Consider the following 19,179-nt stretch of genomic DNA (forward strand, 5'->3'; position numbering starts at 1 on the left):
AACTCCCTGGGAAGTGGCATGGGACACTTTTAATTCTGAGGGCCACTTAAAGGCATTTCCATTTTTAAACTCTCCCCATGACTAAAGGGCTTTTGCTCATTCCCAGCCTGTTGGATCTGCATTCTCCACATCCTGCATGTGCCACACTTGGAAGACTTTATTCTTGTTCCCTGCTCCCTCTCATCACAGAGACAGGAGAATCACACATTATTGCTTTGGCATATTAAAAGCAAATACAGAGAGGGGTTAATTTATACCTTCCACAAGAGACTTGGGAATGTTATTATGGAACATCTTGAGTGCTGGTAATGTTTTTCTTTTTATTTGCTTTGTTTCTCTGAGCATAGTTATAGAAAGAATAAAAAATAACCTTGGGCATTGTAGGAAATGTGCTGCAATCCAAAAGTAATTCACAGTGCGGTTCTGCTGAGGGCTCTGTGAGCTGAGCATCTCAGCACATTTTGGGGACAGAAAAAATCAGGCAGGCAACCTCCCAATAAAAAATGTCAATATTTGTGGAGCTGCAGTTATCAGGGTGCAGCTCACAGGGACACACGTGTTCCTCTCCAACCTGACAAGAGGGAAAGGTTCATTCCACCAAATTAAAAGGGAGTTTTGTTAACAAGTTACATCAGAATTTATCTTAATGTTCATAAACACACAAATCAACCTTTCCTCATGGTCCTGAATATTTTTCCCCCCCGTGGTAAATAATTATTTTTCCCCCCCATGGTAAATAATTATTTTTCCCCCTTCATCCCACATGAAGCACAGAGCTACTACAGGGAAATATTTTCCCATGGAAACTCAGGCCTTCAGCAGCACATTTAGAAACTAATTAGCTTGAAACCCGGAGGATCAGGAAAACATTTCAAGGATAGCACATCTCTTTTCCTTCTTTCATGACATTTTCCTGCTTTATGAAAGCTGCTGCTCCACTCCACACATTTTGATATTTCACCAGAATTCCTTCCCAGCAAGTTGGGTGATGGCAGAAATTGCAGCCAACGACTGCATGTCAACCAGGGGGTACTGGGGAGAGAGGGAAAGAATCCAATACCTTCATGCACACACCATGCAATTATTTATTCAAGTGAGAGGAGCAAGTCTTCCAGGTGAAAACAAGCTGACTCAGAACTCTCTGATTATTGAAAATGAATCCTTAATAGAAGTAAATGGCCAAGAACTAAATTTCCTCACTGTGCTTGCCATTCAAATTAATTGGAAAGTGGCTGATTTGAGAATATTATATCTTCTAGTGAACTGAAAATGCTGCCTTTTTTTTTTTTTTTTCTCTGAAACCAAGAGTGGAGAATTAAATTAACTCTGAGGTGTGTTTGCTCAGAGTAGGCCACCAAACTGGATTAATTAATCATCATTTATGAACACTATCACCCAGAGCAGTCAGAAAACTGCTAAGATAGCAACATGACAGTAGAACTGCTATAAAAACAAATGATAAATTTCCTGTATCTCCAGCCTATAGTAACTTGCCAGGCATTTCTTTGCAGTTCAAAAGAAAATATCCTGGTGAAAACTCTTTCTTAGTTTTTATAGGAGTGCTCAGAATAAACAGAATGATTTACACTTGTTCTGTAACTTAGGGTCCATAGGGAATGCCAGGGAATGTTTCCTTCCTCCGCCTGGAGATTACAGAGGGTCATGTCAGGGATAAGAGACATCATTCCTCCCATCATTCCAAGCCCAGTTAGAAGCAGATTTTCATTTACCACATGTCTAAAGAGAAATGGCAGACGAACTGTCATTTATAGGCACTTATCCAAAGTCATCATCCTTTGGGCTTCTTTTTGCCTGCATGTCCCTTGTCCTCCACAGCTCTGCCTCATGTTCAGCTTGACCTAAACCAACAGTATCCAAAACCCCTGCAATCTGCTTCATTTCCTTAATTTGAACTTGGGTTTGTCCTTAAGTCTGAACTGAGTAGATTTATTTCCTTTTTTAAGAGAGAGTTTATAGTCTGAGGAAGTCTTTTCAATGAGAAAACACAGATGGCAAGAAAACAAATTCCTGTATCATGAATTTCACTAGAAAATGGAAATAACAAGAGAATTGAATTGCTGTAGACTTCTGCAAAGGCTTCCTGGGGCACACAGATGTGACTGGCAGCAGCTTTGGCCACAATTAGCTGTGCTGCTCATCACTTGCACAAGTGTGACAAATGAACAGCCATAAAACTTCCATTCAGATCTTCCATCCTCACCCAGCTACACACCAATTGCACAAATTCATCAGAAGCAGTAGTTACTTTTTTCACAGCCTCTCAAAGCATGTGCTGAGAGGGGAAAAAAACTAAAACCCCTCTTTTTTCTACTTTCAGGCTTTGAAAAAAAAAACAATATATAACTAATATATATAACTAATAGATTAGAACCTCCCAACCAGTTTTCTTCATCTGGGACCCCACATATCATGAGGTGTCACAAATGTATATGATCGGGGGAGCGGTGGCTGTGTTGGAATGTGCTCATGATTTAGCCTTTACTTTAGAAGCAAAACTTGGAGAGATAACAGGAAAAAAAATAAAATATCAAACATAGCAACTGTATTCTCAGAAGGAAAGGAACAAGGCAAAAGATTGTTCTGTCAAAACTGAGGAATTCATTTAATCCTGCCAACTAAACAATGGAAAAGCAGAAAGCGTTCCTGGGTAAATGAGAACCAATTTTGCTTTTCCAATAGGGAATTTTAAAAGAGCATAGAGGCTCTGCAGCATTTGTACAGCTGTCCCAAGGCCACTTCCCACCACTGCTGGACAGCAGCTTCCAACTCCCATCCTGGGAGCACTCAAGGTGGAGAGCAGACACAGTAATGAATATGGGCACAGGAAATAAAATGCCATTCCGTGCTTTTGTTTCCCCTTCAATCAAAGACAAAAATATTTCTGTCCAAACACTGACTTTGTTGCTTTCTTTAGAGATATTATATTTGGAAAATATTTAATTATCCTGTCAAGAGTATTAAATTATAAACAGATGTGCAGAGTGGAAAGAGAGCAAAACTAAAAAAAAAAAAAAAAAAAAAAAAAAAGGTGCGATTTTCAGGCATATAAATGATTTTGCTTCAGCAGCAGAAGGGTCATGAATATGAATAGTGCTGAATTCTAGAGAAGCCATTTGTCATTATTAAAATTAGTGCTTTGTCAACACAAAATTCTCCCTCCCAGCCTCCCCCTAGCTGCAGAAGAATCCACACATTAATTCCTCCCTTCTAGCAAACCTTATTTTAAAAAAGCTAAAGACACTAAACATCCATTTCCTCCCAGAACAGTGGAATTCCCACATGACACCCAACTCTGGCTCCTGGGCTTTCTAGCAATGCGCCAAGCAGCAGGAGGAAAGGACCTAAAGAGGAACATTGATCCTATTTAATTGTGGAGTGGCTGAGAAGATGAGGTGGAACACATTTATACCTAAGTTTCCTAATGGATTTTTTCATTGCAAGCGCTTGATCGATGGGTAGGGAGAGTTTCAGATAGCAACAGAAAGGAATCAGCCAATCTTTTATTCCCAACACAGAATTGCCATCCTTGAGATCGTGATGCATACCAGCTGTGCCCTCCAGAGGCAGGTGGCTAATCTTTGTCCAAAACCAAGTGCTTTTAGGTAAAGCTGTGCTAAGTCTGGCAGTTACAGAAGGAAAAAAGTGCTTTATTCTGAATTAATAGGGCAGTGCATCCAGAGCAAGCACACAAACTCTGAGTAGAGAATACAGTTTCAAGCCACTGGTTTCTATTCAAATAGCTTTTTTTTAAAGCCCTTTGTTTCTCTCTACTAACTACTGTAGGTTTCATTTTCTATAACACAAGCCTGCATATACAAGCATTCCATATAGAGAAAACAAGATTCCATATAGAGAAAACACTGTATATCTAAATTCTAGATGTAAGTGATGTGAAATAGCCCTAGAGACAAAAAGCACACAGCGAGAGGGTGCGATGGTCCTGCCATTAGTTTGCAAACAATCTGCGATCATCCATGCTCTAAAGTGAGCAGTTAAAACCCATCACCTTTCATCCCCAGTGATTTGGAGGTAGACAGCAAAGAATTAAATCCCATTTTACTCCATGAATAATGCATCATATCTGGGGCTTTTTCACTTCCAAAAAGACCACTGGAGCAAAAGAAGTCAAAAGAGTGTCCAAGATCTTTTGACTCCATGAAGAGCGATTAACTGGATCTTTTAAATTGGTTTGCAGCAAAATGAAACTCCTAGAATAAGCTAATACTCTTCTCCTACAAGTACATTTTAACATTGAAAACAATCTCATCCATTTTCAAGTGTAAACAAAGCACGAGGAGCACACAGATTTACTTGCATACTTCATTTGGTGCAATAACATTAAATGTCATTTAGCACTCATCAAACAAATGCTCCAGAAACAAGGTGATATTCTCCAGCAACATTCCCTACAAATGTTTTCCTTTTCAGCACTTTAAAACAGTTTACAGGAAAAACTTTGCACATTTGCGGGAGTTGAACTAGCAAGGATCTGTTTGCATTGGCTGGGGTTTATTTTGTGAGAAGAGGATGATTTATTTCCTTCCTTATGGTTACTGGGGTAGTACTTAGGGACATGCACCAAGTTCAGGGTAATTTTAAGAGTCACTCTGTTTATGTCAAACACTTGGGGTCATAAAACGCACAAGAACTGGAATCCACCAAATCAATCCACAGAAAAAAACAACTTGTACAGCTTCCAATCTCTGCTTAGCCCAGGCCCAGAGCAGAATAAAAGGGAAGAATAAATTACCTTTTGTGGCATAAAGTGTGCAGAATGCCATCCCACTGCAGAGGAGCCATGAGGGACACTTTCTCCTAAGCTCCATCTCTCTCCCCCTTGGAGGAGCACTAAAAGCTCCTTGTTAATAATTTAACGAACTGATGGACACATTTCCAAGCACGGGAGGCTGGTGCTTAAAGAAGCACCACCTTGGCACAGGCAAGAGTGTGAGAGCGGGAAGCTGGTGGCTTCTCATCCCCTGATGGACTAGGGACAAGCCTGGGACAGCAGAGCAGGAACCTGCAGGAGGGAAAGCTTTTCTGCAGGTGGATCACTGCTAAAAACCCTCCTGAGACACACAGAGAGGTATTTCAGAGCCTATCTCAAGCATATCTGACCCACAGCCCAGGCTCCAAAGGAGTGCTGCGTAAACACTGTCCCTCAGGCCTGGGTTGGGCAAGGCATCGCTCAAAACACACCCAGAAACCCTCCAGCACATCAATTCCATTCATTTTGAATTTACAAACTCAAAATGCACTGACCTAAACATGACTCCTGTAGCAGCTTCCAAAAGAAGAAAGCACAGCCACTGTCCTGCACGTGACTTTATAAACTTCTCCCGTTCCTAATCATCTCAGACAAGGCTCACCTGGACACAATTATCTCTGTGCAGAGCAAACCATTTACTGGGAACCAGGTGTCCCCACTGTTGCCAGCTGTCCCCACTGCTGACAGCTCATTTCTTCAGAATGAGGCTGCTTCAGTCCCCCAAATCTGCCTGCAGTTGTGATCCCATTTCACTGTCAGTCCATCCCAGCTCAGGCCACTGCACTCACTAAAACAGCCAAGGGACAACATTCAGTTTGGTGCCATCTTCATAAAAGTAAAAAATTACAATCTACAGGTAAAACAGCCACAAAACTGTGTTTAATCACCTCATGGAAAGAAAATGCTGGGAAATACATTTGTCACTTTATTCCTATAAACTCTCTTTATTCCTCTGAAAAAAATCATGAGATCTACAAGGCAGTGGCCACATAAAAGCTGATAACAAGAAGTTATATCAGCTTTAAGGAGAAAATGAAGACAGAGATACTTAGCTGAGATACCATCCTTCACAAAGCCTGGGAGTGTTTGTGTCAGAATTTATTCCCTTACTTACAGCCATGCTATTCTAGGCACACCAGCCAGCACCGGGGGGGACAGCAAATTGGCTCCTCTTGCCCCCAGATCAGCATTTTCATGACTCACCTGTCCAACTATGGCAACGACCACCTGGGCCTCTACACCTTTGCCAACCTCGCCAGCTTTGTCAGGAGCTCCACGAACCTGAGGCTGCAGACGCTGCCCCCCGTGCAGCTGGCCCAGAAGTACTTCCAGCTCTTCCCCGAGCAGACTGACCCCCTGTGGCAGGTAAAGGCACCTCCTTTCCCTCCTCCTGCTGCAATCCCCTCGTTGGAACGAGCATCTTTTCTTCTAAAAAGCCTTTTTCGAGCGTGGGAATGTGAGTTCAACACTGTCATCTAATGGTTACCTGTACCTGCCTCTTCTACCTGGAATACTGCGAGCCACACTGAGCTTGTAGGTTACACAGGGTTAAATCCAGGAGGGCACCAAGGAAACCTGTGCAGTTATTTAGGGCTTACACTTGCAAAAAGGTGCAGAAAATTTCCCCTATAATTTTTGGCCCAGCTACAAAGGAAGTATAAATCTACAATATTTTCACTGGGCTGCAGCAATTCTGTTCAGCTGATTATTTTCTCCATCATATTTAGTTAATTTTATTCACCAGCAAAGTGTATCCTCTCTTACCTCTGCACAAGCAGCATCTGTATGGTAACTGCTTTGAATAGCAGCCAGTCCCAACCTTTTCTGCAGGGCCTTTTGTTCACAGGTTTTTATTTTGCATTCATAGGTAGGAGAAAGATAAGGAGATGAAAAATATCCCACATTTCTATTTTGTCCTTCCCTTTTGCATTCTCACGTAAATTAAAATTGGCACTAAGCCCCATGCATCCAAAACCACTCTGACAGCTCAAAAAGTAATGCCTCAAAGCCATCCAGAGGCTTCCATCTGAACCTCAAATGGAAATTTGATTAAATCAATGTTCCAATTTTTCCCCCTTCTTTTTCTTTTCTGCTAATGACTGAACCTTGTCCTCAGTCATTCAAAACCACTGTACAAACACTGTGGGATGTTGCTGCTCAGTATAGGGCCCTGGCATTAGTGCAGAACACTCAGACCCTGCAGAGGTTTCAGATTCCCAGTGTGATGGGCACCACCACCTTTTGTCCTTCAGAACCCGTGTGACGATGAGAGACACAGGGATGTTTGGTCCAGAGACAAAACTTGTGACCACCTGCCCAAATTCCTGGTGATAGGACCCCAGAAAACAGGTAAGGAGCACAAGGAGAGCTTTTAAAAGTTTCTACAGAGTCAAAGGTCCTTTTTAAATTTTTTTTAATATTTCCTAATGGCGCCTCTTTTCATTGTCATAGGTACAACAGCCGTTTATTTATTCCTTCTGATGCACCCTTCCATTATCAGCAATCTCCCCAGCCCAAAAACTTTTGAGGAAGTTCAATTCTTCAATGGCAACAACTACCACAAGGAAATTGACTGGTAAGGAGAATGACAAAATCCAGGTGTTCATTCTTAATGCATGGAAAATCACAGTGGAACAATTCCAGGAGTGGGTGTGACATCCCCTTAATTACTGGATGAATTTGTTATGCTGGGAATTATTATTAGATGGAAAGAGAATCTAATTGGTAATGATGGGGCATTTAATCAAGCCCCTAATTTTGTTTAGATATTACAGTAAGAATTTTCTGAGTTTTCACACAAATGAATGCAAGAGGCAGTTCTGTCCTGAGTAACATCTCTGTCTTGTCATAGCTGTAGCTGCACTGACTTACACTCTGTTCCTTCCAAAGTGGCTTTTCATGAAGTGAGGTTCTGTTTATCTCTTCACAAGGATCCATCCAATCAATTTTAAATGGAAAAGACCATTCAAAGCCAAAATTCAAATCTTGTAATTCTGAAAGCGTCCAAAAGCAAAAATGTGTCAGTCCCAAAATGAAGTACTTCAACAATGTTAACATTAAACAGTTTGACATTTAAATGTTGACATTAAATGTTGACATTTTGAAGCTTTTCCCAATTTTTTTCTGCAGCTAAAACTGAACTCACTCCAAACTGGTGAAAGATATCCCTTTGACACTGAAGTTATTAGCAAAAATCCCATCCATCACAGGAAAAACCTAATTACCAGACTTCATGAGGGCTTTAGCTATTACCAGCACCACCTAAGAGCCAAGATGCATTCCCATTACTCCAGTCTGGGCTGAGCTGAAAAATTCAATTTTGCTTCTTGAGAATTATGTCTGAAAATTCACCTTGTCAGCCACCATGAAATGGGAAGCATGGGGCCATGACCTTGTTGTGCTGCTGCTCATTCTGACAAGTCTCTTCCCCTCCAAGGTACATGGAATTCTTCCCCACTCCTTCCAACACCACCACTGACCTTCTGTTTGAGAAAAGTGCCAACTATTTCTACTCTGAGGAAGCTCCCAGGAGAGCTGCTTCCCTCATCCCCAAGGCCAAGATCATCACCATCCTCATTGACCTCATTGGAATTCTGTGCCCCAGGAATGCACAGTGGGGCCACTGCCAGGGGATGGTGGTGGCATCAGTGGGAACCTGTGTCCTTGGGCAATAATGGGAGTTGTGGCACAGCCTTGGCACCCCGTGGAAGCAGGAGGTTGCTGGATGCCACCTTGTGCAGCTGGCACCTGTGACACTGGTGTTGGGAATGATGGAAGTTCCCAGCACAGAGCTGCCACCAGCTGGGATCAAACAGTTCAGTCTCAATTACAGCTGACAGGGCACAGAGGGAGAGCAGGGCTCCATGCCCAGGGAGATGCACAGGGAAGAGGAGCATGGCCCAGCCAGGGAATCAGAGCTCCTGATGCTGAGCTCTGGCCCCACTCCCCTTCCCCCAGCATGTGCTCAGCAACCTGCAACCGTGCTCAGATGCACCCAGCGTCTCCTGAAGTTTCCAAGGAAGTAAAAAGGGCTGTGATTGGAGACACTGGCTTTTTTCTCTGCTTGGAAACAAAAGCAAGCCTGTTGTTTTCCCCAGGAAACTCCAGGATGCTCTTCTTTGCCTTTTACTGAGCCCACACCCTTCCATAACAAAATCTTAACTACTTAAAAATTCTATTTTTAGGGAAATATATAATCATGCTTGGTAAAATGGCATAGGCAAACACATAAAGGAAACACTAAATGCAGTGTTAAAATAGCCTGGGATTAATAATCCTGGGAGACAGCATGAAATACATAATTTCTGATCCTGCCAGCAAGTTCTGCAAGGAGCAAAGCACGACCAGGGGCTGCAGCTTGTACCGGGTCATGTCTCACTGGCAGCTTTCCAGCTGCCGAGGCAAAGCAGTAAAACAGTGATTTTTAAGATTTTTAAGAATTCAGGCTTCATCTGCAGCATCCATACCGTTGCACGTATTTCCTTCCCTGCCTTCCCGCAGCACCAGCGCTCCCACGAGGACCCCGCCGCCCTGAGGTTCGATTTTTACGAGGTGATCGCGGGGGGGGCCCCGGGCGCCGCCGGAGCTGCGGGCGCTGCAGCGGCGCTGCCTGGAGCCCGGCTGGTACGCGCTGTACATCCACAGGTGGCTCTCGCACTTCCCGCCCGCCCAGGTAAGGGAGCCCGCCCGGCTCGGCTGCCCTTGGCACGGCCCGAAGCTGTCCCGAGGCTCCTGCGCCCCGGGAAAGCCGCAGCTGCAGCGTCACACCTTGTGCCAGGGCTTTTAAGAAATATAAATTTCATCCTTCTCCCTAGTCAGTCCCCATCATAGAAAGCTTCACATGTCTTTGATCCTCATATGGAATTGGCCTTTCTTAGAGCTGGAGCACAGATTCCTTCTTTTGCCCCCTCTTCCTTCAGATATTTTATTGCATTGTCTTTTATAACTTCACCGTGAAAAATTTACCTAAATGCATAGATCTAAAGAATACCTCCATTGTTGAAGTAATAATAGCCTAATAATAAAAAAATAATAAAATAACCTAAAGCAAACATTTTAGTACTGCAAAGCACATGCACAGGCACTCCTTATCCAAGGACATGGCCACATGGCAGTTCATGTCTGTGCCTCCTGTCAGGCAAAGCTGGAAAAGGCTCTGTCATCAGCAAGGATCCCCAGAGTCTGCCCTGGGTGGGACAGTATGTGCTGAAAGGAGGCAGAGCTGAGCGTTGCCTACTTTGTCAGGGACCTGGGGAAAAAAAACCAAACCAAACAACAAAAAGAATTAGAAGCTCTGTCTTCTTGCAATCCTGATTTTTCTTTTTATCCAGCCTCAGCTGTACTAAAGAGAGGAGAAGCAGGAGAAGGGAGGAAATCTCAGTCATTTACTTCTTTCTTTCCTCTGCCCTTTGTACTCTTTGATAAATGGGGAGAAGTCCTGCCCAGAGCTGCTGAGCTGGCAGCAAGGGCAGCATTGCCCTGGGAGCAAACAGGCCACGTCTCCTCCTTGCCCACCTCATCCCAGCTTATTCCTCCAGAGGAGAGGGGGATGTCCTGGCAAACTGAGCATGCAGAGGGTGCTGAGCATCCCATGCCCTGTTCCCTGGGCTCCTCCTCTGCCCTCACCTGGAGCTGCTGCCTTCTCTCCTCAGGACTTCCAACAGACACATCGTAAACCTCAACAATATTTTACATCCTTTCCTTATCTCTTTTCTCAGAGTTGTCTGAGTGTCAGGTTTGGCTTGGGAGGTTTAACTCCTGCATTTGAACAAGGTGCACACACAGAGTTACAAGGTGCCCACCTATGCAAATCCAACTCAACAAGGTAAAAAGCAAACCTAAAAAGGGGTTCATCCACATGAATGCTTTTAGCACTGTATAAAGTCATTAAAAGCTAATTTAAATCCAGGTTGTCACAGAAGTGAAATAATGCCATTTTTTGGTTACCCTTAGTCCTGTTTTCAAATCAGTGCCATATTTACCCCTGCAGTTGCTCATTATTGATGGATGGCAGCTGAGAAGTGACCCTGCTACTGTGATGGATGAAGTGCAGAAGTTTCTGGGAGTCTCTCCTCACTACAATTACTCTGAAGCCCTAACGTGAGTGTATTCCCTTTCTTATCTGCCCTGTGGAGTCCCAGGGCACATCCCCTCCCACCAGGATCCCTGCATTACTAATTACAAACACATCAGGACAACAATAACTTGGAGAAGCCGGGGGTTCTTTCCCATCAGTGTCCAGGAGCTGAAGCCTGCAGTGTCAGGTGTGGAAAGTTTGCCTTCACCATTCCAAGGAGCCTGATGGCAGAGGCTGGGTGAGAAGTGCTCATTCCCCAATCCCATTTTCCTGTCTGCATTTCCATGTACAGCTGAGACTCCTGCAGGGGAGGGAGTGGGCTGAATTCCCCTCTCCCCTCGTAGTCCAGCAGAAAATTGTAAGAAGCTTTTGCCCTGAGCCTCCCTGTGTGAGGAGCATCATCTCTTACAGCCCCAGCCCTGGGATATTTGTGGCCTGGGAAGCCTGGCACTGCTTTTCCAAGCCCCTAAGCCAGCACATGGAGTGGGAAGCAGCACAGCCTCTGCTTCACCTTCCCTGCAGGCTGGTCCTGAGGGAAACACAACCACGGACTTTGCAGCTGCCCCACACTGCTCCTCTCTGCTTGCAATTTCCATTTAATGTTTCCTCTCCTGGCAGGGTTCAGCTTATTTATATCACAGGTTCAAAGTAAGACTTCAGTGCTTAAGGAAGTTGCTCTGCCAAAACCTTTTTCTAGAGAAAGAATTTTGAATTTCAGAATGCAAATTTTTAAGTCACTAGTTTTTAAAGAGGGTGGAGGGGAGGAGGAGTCTGATCACAGAGCCGAGCTATTGATGCTTGAACAACTCACAACTGCACATCTGCAGTGCCTTCTGCTGGGTTTTTAAAATCCACACCCACAGACATACATCTTCCTTGCTGGAACTAAATTAAAGTCATGGAGTCGCACAGCAGGAAGAAATTTGGCCTCTCATACTGGTTTGGACAGGAAAAATGGATTGTAAACAGATCCATAAAATTATGCACTCCCTGTGTAGAGGCATCAAGAATGCAAATGTGCTGTGGAAGCCCTCACTTCTGCATGGATTTGGGATGGAAGGGGAAAATGCATTAAAGTGTGTACCTGCTTTCTGGCAGGGCTTGTCAAAGGGGAAAAGATTGCCTAGGATTGTTCCTAGTCATTACTGCCTAACCACTGCACAGCACACATTCCTAAAGGCGTCAGGAAGCAGCCTAAGGAGCCGGGCCTGTGAACAGCACTGGGCAACAAGTCCATCACCCTGAGTAATTGTGTGAAAGTCCTGCAGGAGAGGGAAATCAAGCCAGGCAGAAGGGAGCCATGGGAGGGGAGCGAAGGAGCACAGAGGCAGGGCTGGAGGAAAAGACAGGATGAGAGGAGTGTGCTTAGGAAAGTGTTCTCCCTTGGAGGGCTGCTACATTCTGTCAGAGTGAGAGAGAGATCCTCATGGTGGCATTGCTTGGCTCTGCCCTCCCAGGCATTCCCTGCCTCTGGCATCAGGTACTGCCTTCCCAGAACCCTGCCTCTCCCCCAGGCTTCCTCTGCAGGGAAGGGAAGATAACCAGGCCTCCAAGGCTTGCTGCTGACAGCTCTAAAACGCTCCCCTGTAGCTTCAGCCTTAGGGCTATCACTATTTTTAAATAAATACCTCCACTGTGCCCAATTACATTCACAGAAGCCCTGAGAGTTCTGTGATTTCTGAACACAGAGGGTTGAATTCAGCCTGAACTGTCTCACCCTCTTTTCCCCTTCCCAAATTTGCACATCATAATGTTCAATAAGCTGCTTCTGAGGCAGAAGGATTGTTTGGGGCATAGTTTTGCAGTTTCCCTTTCACCCAGCACATGATGTTGCTGCTCCTCTTGGGAAATCAATGCAAGGCAGCTAAAGCACTTCACCATGCAGGGAGCAGATGGGAAAGGCCAAAGCAGAAATGAATCTATCATCAATATACCCATTTAATCAATGATTTATTTGTTTTTAATTGATACAACTGCAGAGACAATTTAGAAAACAAAGGTCAGGCTGCATTAATAGGCTGGGCAAGAAAAAACCCATGGAGAAGGTTCACCCTTCTCCTGAAATTCACTCACTTCTGCATCTGTATCGTAGGGACAGGGCAGGGGCAGAAAGGTGGTGTGTAACTAATTAACTCTGTGCTCCAGCCAATTATCTTTCATCCCTCTCAAACATCTGCTGAGCAGCAGGAATGAGCAGTGTTTGGATGTTTTATAGCTGCTTCCAGTCCCAGAGCAGTAAATTCCAAACCCGACGCCACGTGGTGTGCCGTTCGTTCCTCAGCGAGCCCGTTTCCAAGCCCTCATCCAAACCCCTTCTATCTCTGCATTTCAGACTCCACAATCAAATGCCATGGCCCAGATAAGGCTGCTAAGACAGTGTTTATGCTACAATGCCACCCTAGGAAGGAAAATGGTATTGAGATGCAGTGATAGGGAGCAGCCAGCTTCTTCCTCAGGAAGGTTAAATCATCAGCACCCAAGCAGCGCTTCCTCAGGAGACCTGCACATCACCCTGTGGGCTGGACAAGAACAACAAAAGTTACCAAGTGCAGGTAGTGAGAAAAACTTCCTGCCTTTAGACACTTCCAAGGCAGATTTGTGGGAAAAAAATGAATCCCCAGAGTTTATACAGGTTGCCCCCTCTGTCCTCAGAATTCCAGTCATCCAGGGAGATGTGTGCAGCATTAATTTTGGGCTAACACTGATGTCTCAGTAGCCAGGAAATGTTTCTGTAGCAAGGTCTTTTAAAATATATGATCCTCCACTGGTCTGACCCTCAGAAAGGCTTCTGGTGCCAGTTATTGGAAGGAGGGAAAACAAAGTGCCTGGGGAAAAGCAAAGGTCGGAAATACCCACCAATGGACCAAGAGGTAAGGGCTGTTCGGAAATTTATGGGAGCAAAAAAGGTCAGTTTTAATACTGACCTTAAACAAACACACTGATTACTTTCCCCCCTTTGTTGTATTTTCAATGGATGGATGTTTTTAAAAATCAGAAACTCGGGCTTTGGAAGAGAGGGCATTGAGTTCCCCCTGTGAGAGCCAATTTGTGGGGGGTGTTATAGGTTAGTTGCGGTGGGGAATGAATCACCGACTAATAAGTCCAAATAACATGAAATTTATTAATTGATAGAGCAAGCGATAATAGGCAAAGTCAGTGCCTCAAGCGCGCTGGGCGACAGGAGAGTCTCCGCTCTAACACTGCCACACTCTTCTGGTTTTCTGTGGAGTTCTTATACAGTCCTTCTTCCGGGTTGATGTGTAGCACGCTGTCATAGTCCACCTCCCGGGATCTGAAGATGAAGGTTGGTAATTTTCCTTTGTCTGATTCCTGGAATTTTTAGGTTCAATCTGCTGAGTTCTTGGAATCTTAGATTTACTGAGCGGATAAGCTGATACTGTGTTATCAATCATAGCAAACCCACCACCCATATTAACAGTTTACTAAACAGATAAACAAATGTTTGTGAAACCTATTGTCTTTTGGTTTCATCTTCCTTATATTTTAAAGTCTGGAAATTTACTTAAACAAACTAGAGATGTTGCAACAGTCTTACTGGAATTACTTTGTCAACTTTGATGAACAAACTTAAAGTTTTAACCCATTACAGGGGGGGTCTCCTTTAACCTGATCTTGGTTTGTTTCTCCCCCCTCTCAGTCCCGAGCGTTTCTGTCGAGCTACTACCGCGAGCACAACGGGGAGCTGTCCAAGCTGCTGCACAGGCTGGGCCAGCCGCTGCCCTCGTGGCTGCGGCAGGAGCTGCAGAAGGTCAGGTAGCACCGGGGGCGCCCGGCCCGGCGCATCCCTGCCCGCCCGCACCCTCCCGCTCCTCCGGCTCACTCGGCATCGTCAGGACAGGACCTCACGGACCGCGCCCTTCCCAGCGAATCCAGACAAACCACAGGAGAATACATAAAAAGGCCCAAACCCAAGCCCGACAAGTGTTGGAATGGCCGCGCTGCCGGCGGAGCGGCACCGAGCCCCTCGGGCGCCTCCCGGCCGCTCCTCCTGCATCCCGGCCGGGGCCGCGCCGAGCCTCGCTCCTCCCTTCAGGGGGCACCAGGAACGGACGGACACCGCACGGACAAACTGCAGTCTGTCCGGACACGGGCAAAGGATGGGAACGTCTCTCGCTGGACTGGGAGGTTGGTCATGCGCTGGGCTTTTCCCGCTTTGTTTGCAAATCCTTTCATGTTCCCAGCAGGCCGTGCAGCGGGCACTGCCTGCAGACTGTTATTGACAGCTGAGCTTCTGTCTGCTGAGCAGCGCTGTGCTTTTGAAACCTCAGACACTGCGTGAGTCATTTAGGGTCTCAGTCTGCAAACTGGTGCAGAAAAGTACCTTTAATTACCTTTTTCAGTGTTCTGGACACAAACAGTGTGCTGGAGCACAAACCCTTCCTGTAGACTTTTATGGAGTTGAAAGGACAAACACAGCCCGTGTATATCACACAAACATGTATGACATACATATCTTCACTCCTGAATATCTGCCTTGTGTATCTCTAGATCAGACACACACTCACTTTTAAATATCTGCTTTTTGTGCCCACAGGGAAATGAAAGGGTGGTTTACCAGAAATGTGACATGAACTGTGCTTGGTTCTCAGAGCTGTGGGGGCAAGGTCAGCAAGGCAGAGCAGAAACTCCTTACTTGTCCTGGATGGAGGTTATTCCTCAGACCTGGTAGTGGTAAACACATGTATTTGTATGTAACATAGAAACCCACAATCCCTTATCTTAGAGCACTGGCAATACCACAGATGACTGGAATAATGAGAGCTCTGGATAAGTAAGGCTTGGTCAGAGAAGAGTATCTAAATGGAGCATTTGATAGAATTATAGCTGTTAAAATGCATTAAAACTGGCTCAGCTTTAATTAGAAGAGGACTGCCTCACTCTTGATTAAAAGCTGAATAAACATGACACTGGTTTCAGGAGCTTTTCAAGGAAATGAGACAAACACTAGAGAATCCAGAAAATTATTTCTTGTTCTTAACTTTTTGTTTAGAAAGAAGTCCATCTCTCCAGCTCTCAGCTCTGTAATGGCACCATGTCCTGAAAATCCACCAGATATTTTTATACCTCACTCGTATTTTTTAGGTTTGAATGGGCCTCACATTTCCGAGAGATCTCATGTTCCATTGAGAACTGACATTTGAATTGACTTCTTTATGTGTCATAAAGATGAAATAACATTATTTCCAGGTTCACTCCCTCCACTTGTAACAGGACCCACCAGCACAGAATTTCTCTGCACCACCGTGTGACAGAGGAGCCTTTGTGAACTGCCTGGAAATGATCTCCTTTGCTTTTTTATGCCTTTTTATGTCACTGACCACATCGTTGTTGGGATTCTTACAGACCAGCAAAACAAAGGCAGCAAAAATGCAACAATTATTGAAGGCAAGAGGGCTGTGGCTGGGAAAGACCGTGCTGGTCCTTCTTTCTGTCTGTAAGCCACGGGATTCCTGTGCTGCAGGCTTTAATTCAGAGTTTCACAGTGCTGCAGGGGGGCTGCAGCTCCAGTTTGCTCCCATTGCCCTGGAAATGAGAATTCCAGGATGTGACCCTGTGGGGCAGGGAGGGGAGTCAGGGCCCGTGGCAGCAGAGCTGATGATGAAAGCAGAGCTTTGGGAAAGCTGAGCTCCTATAACTGAGGTTGTCTTTGAGCAAGAAGCAATCAGAACAGAATCCAAACCCCTCTAAATTATGCATTGACCTCTCAAGGTCTAAAATAAAGTTGCAAGATTAACTGCTCCGAGATGTTGTCTAATAAACCAAATTTCCTCTCTGACAGGGGAACAGGCTGCCAAGAGTCCCCCAAACAAATTAAAATGGCAGAATTAGAAATTCCTGGGGGAGGAATAGGTTGTGTAATGAAAGCGCTGATGGGTCCAGGCTCTCTGATGTGATAATGAGGCAGTGGGGATGTGCCCTGAATACAGAACCAGGAGCTGAGTGTTTGCTCATCTTCCTTCTCCCCCTCCCCACATGAGGCAGGGAGATGGGGGATCTTTCATCCCCTGAACTACCAGGGGGTGGGGTGCTCCTTTCCCCTCTACTGGGCCACCCAAAAGGGAGACATCAACCACTCATTTAGCTCCCATCAGTAACAAATTACGTTCATAATAGGCTTAAAATTGATGTTTCTAACAGGAATGTGAGTGTGCGACATCTGTGTCAAGCAGGGACATAAATCAGCAGTGACCAATGGCTGATTTGATTGTACTGAACTAAGGCTAAGTTTGGGGTTTCTTCTACATAACTCTGTGTTCATGGGACAGGAATTTCCCTGTCAGACAACATTTCTTACACTGTCTTTACATTTCTTACACTGTCTTTATTTCTCTTTTTGTGTTCCAGTTCATCCTTTTAGTGTGACTGCAAAGGTGTGGACCTGCCCACGGACTCGATTCCTCCATCACTCTCCTACCTAGAAAAGCTGCCAAAAAGAAATCAGGATTTGCAGGTGACACAGATTTTGAAGTGTTCAGTGCTCCAGTGACTGGATAACTTTTATAAGACTTCTATGATTTCTGCAGTATTTCAGAGCAAAGGACATCCTGTTGATAGAGCTGAGGAAAAATTTCACTGTCTTGCCCAAGCTCTTTTTACTTAAATTTTTCTTTCCCCTCCTACATGACAACAGCAAATCCAGTTGAAAAAATACTTGGTGTTGAAGCAGAAGGAATGAAAATAAATTTTGATCACTCCAAGTATTTTTATTGGGGGGGTGGGGATGGTGAGGGAGGTCAAGGGCTGTACTTGCTGGAATTGTTTTAAATAATTGATGTGCTCACAGCTGATTATGGGTTCTTCTCACTGCTACAGAATAAACACTTCTGATGGTGTATTACAGACAGAGCTTTGCTTCTTCCCTTAAACCCTCCTTCCCATTCCCTGAGCCAAAATCTGGGCCTGCCCTCCCTAAGTTTGGCCTCCCTGCACCCCACAGGAGAGGGACACGCAGCCCCAAGCAAGCTCTTGCCCTAATTAAAAATAATTTTCTTCTGCTCCGTTTGAGGAATCTTGAAAGGCCCTGATTCCAGCTACTGCAAATTCCTCAAACTGTGCACTCAGAAGTATGAGATAGCTTTTTTTCTCTCCCTAAAATCTCCTAATGCTTCTATTTTTTATTATAAAATATTCATTTGTTTTACTGATCTGTGTCAGAATGAGGTTAAATCATAGCAGAGTCGAGGATTCGTTCTACAAACCTTCCAGAATAGCTAATTCCACCTCCCTAGAGCTTCTATCATTGAGCAAATTAGAAATGACATTACAGATATCTCACCACAAGTTTTGCCCTTTTTTCCAGGTCTGCCTGGTGCTTGTAGACAAATTTTCAAAGGTAGCTAAATTTCCAAAGTATTTTAGGAGTCTAAATCCGTTAAAAAAACCAAGGAAAACAAAAAACCCCAAACTTGTGGGCCCCTATACTTGTAGGCCCTAAAAATCAGCTGGCTTTCCATCGGGCTTTCCAGGTCCAGGCAAATTTCCTGCCTCAGTCTTATTTAATAAAAGAACAGCAGAATTCTTGAAAAATTTTACTACTTCCAGAAAATTCATGAATCAGACTATTCCCTCCTAGAACCTGGAAACCTGAACTAACTTGTGAGGTGATCTGTTTGTGTAAAGAGCTTTTCCTATGTGAGGAGAGGAGAGGAGAGGAGAGGAGAGGAGAGGAGAGGAGAGGAGAGGAGAGGAGAGGAGAGGAGAGGAGAGGAGAGGAGAGGAGAGGAGAGGAGAGGAGAGGAGAGGAGAGGAGAGGAGAGGAGAGGAGAGGAGAGGAGAGGAGAGGAGAGGAGAGGAGAGGAGAGGAGAGGAGAGGAGAGGAGAGGAGAGGAGAGGAGCTCTTTGTCAGGCCTGTAAATGTCCAAATCCCAGTCAGCAACTGATTTATAGAATGGCAGAAATGAATCCTGCATATAATTTATATTCCTATTTCTGCTCATGAGGAATTAAAGACTTCCCAGGAAACCAGATTGATATTTGCATTTCAGTCAGGTGCAGCTGCTGGGTGTGGAGAAAAACATTTGAAACATCTCAATAAAGCCAGATCTGCCACTTTGGGTTTGCAAAGCTGTTTGTCCTGCTGCAGCTCCCTCTAACCAGACCTGGGCCAGTTTTATAGTGCTCCTATTTCTTTGGGACTGGGAATGTGACACGTTAATACACAAATCTGTCTCCATCACAGAAGGTCAGGGGGGTTTATGGGCTGGCAGTTGGAGTCATCCTGGGGTTTTCTCAGAGGTTATTTTCAGCCAGGAGAAGGTCAGCAGCGGGTGGAGTGGGATTTCTCAATCTGAAT

At 44.8% G+C, this 19,179-nt stretch overlaps 1 protein-coding gene across 1 annotated transcript in view; it reads left to right on the forward strand.

Annotated features, from left to right (window-relative positions):
- The window catches only part of LOC134420382 (bifunctional heparan sulfate N-deacetylase/N-sulfotransferase 4-like), a 65,176-nt gene extending 47,626 nt beyond the window's left edge, over positions 1-17,550 (forward strand). The window contains 10 exon segments of the mRNA XM_063160522.1: positions 5,977-6,154; positions 7,042-7,138; positions 7,241-7,364; positions 8,226-8,371; positions 9,261-9,349; positions 9,351-9,461; positions 10,779-10,888; positions 13,633-13,735; positions 14,524-15,011; positions 17,232-17,550. Coding sequence (XP_063016592.1) covers positions 5,977-6,154; positions 7,042-7,138; positions 7,241-7,364; positions 8,226-8,371; positions 9,261-9,349; positions 9,351-9,461; positions 10,779-10,888; positions 13,633-13,735; positions 14,524-14,643 — 1,078 coding nt within the window. The 3' untranslated portion in view covers positions 14,644-15,011; positions 17,232-17,550.
- The last annotated feature ends 1,629 nt before the right edge of the window (positions 17,551-19,179 follow it).

This window comes from Melospiza melodia, chromosome 6 (assembly GCF_035770615.1).
Source record: "Melospiza melodia melodia isolate bMelMel2 chromosome 6, bMelMel2.pri, whole genome shotgun sequence".
Classification (NCBI taxonomy): Eukaryota; Metazoa; Chordata; class Aves; order Passeriformes; family Passerellidae; genus Melospiza; species Melospiza melodia.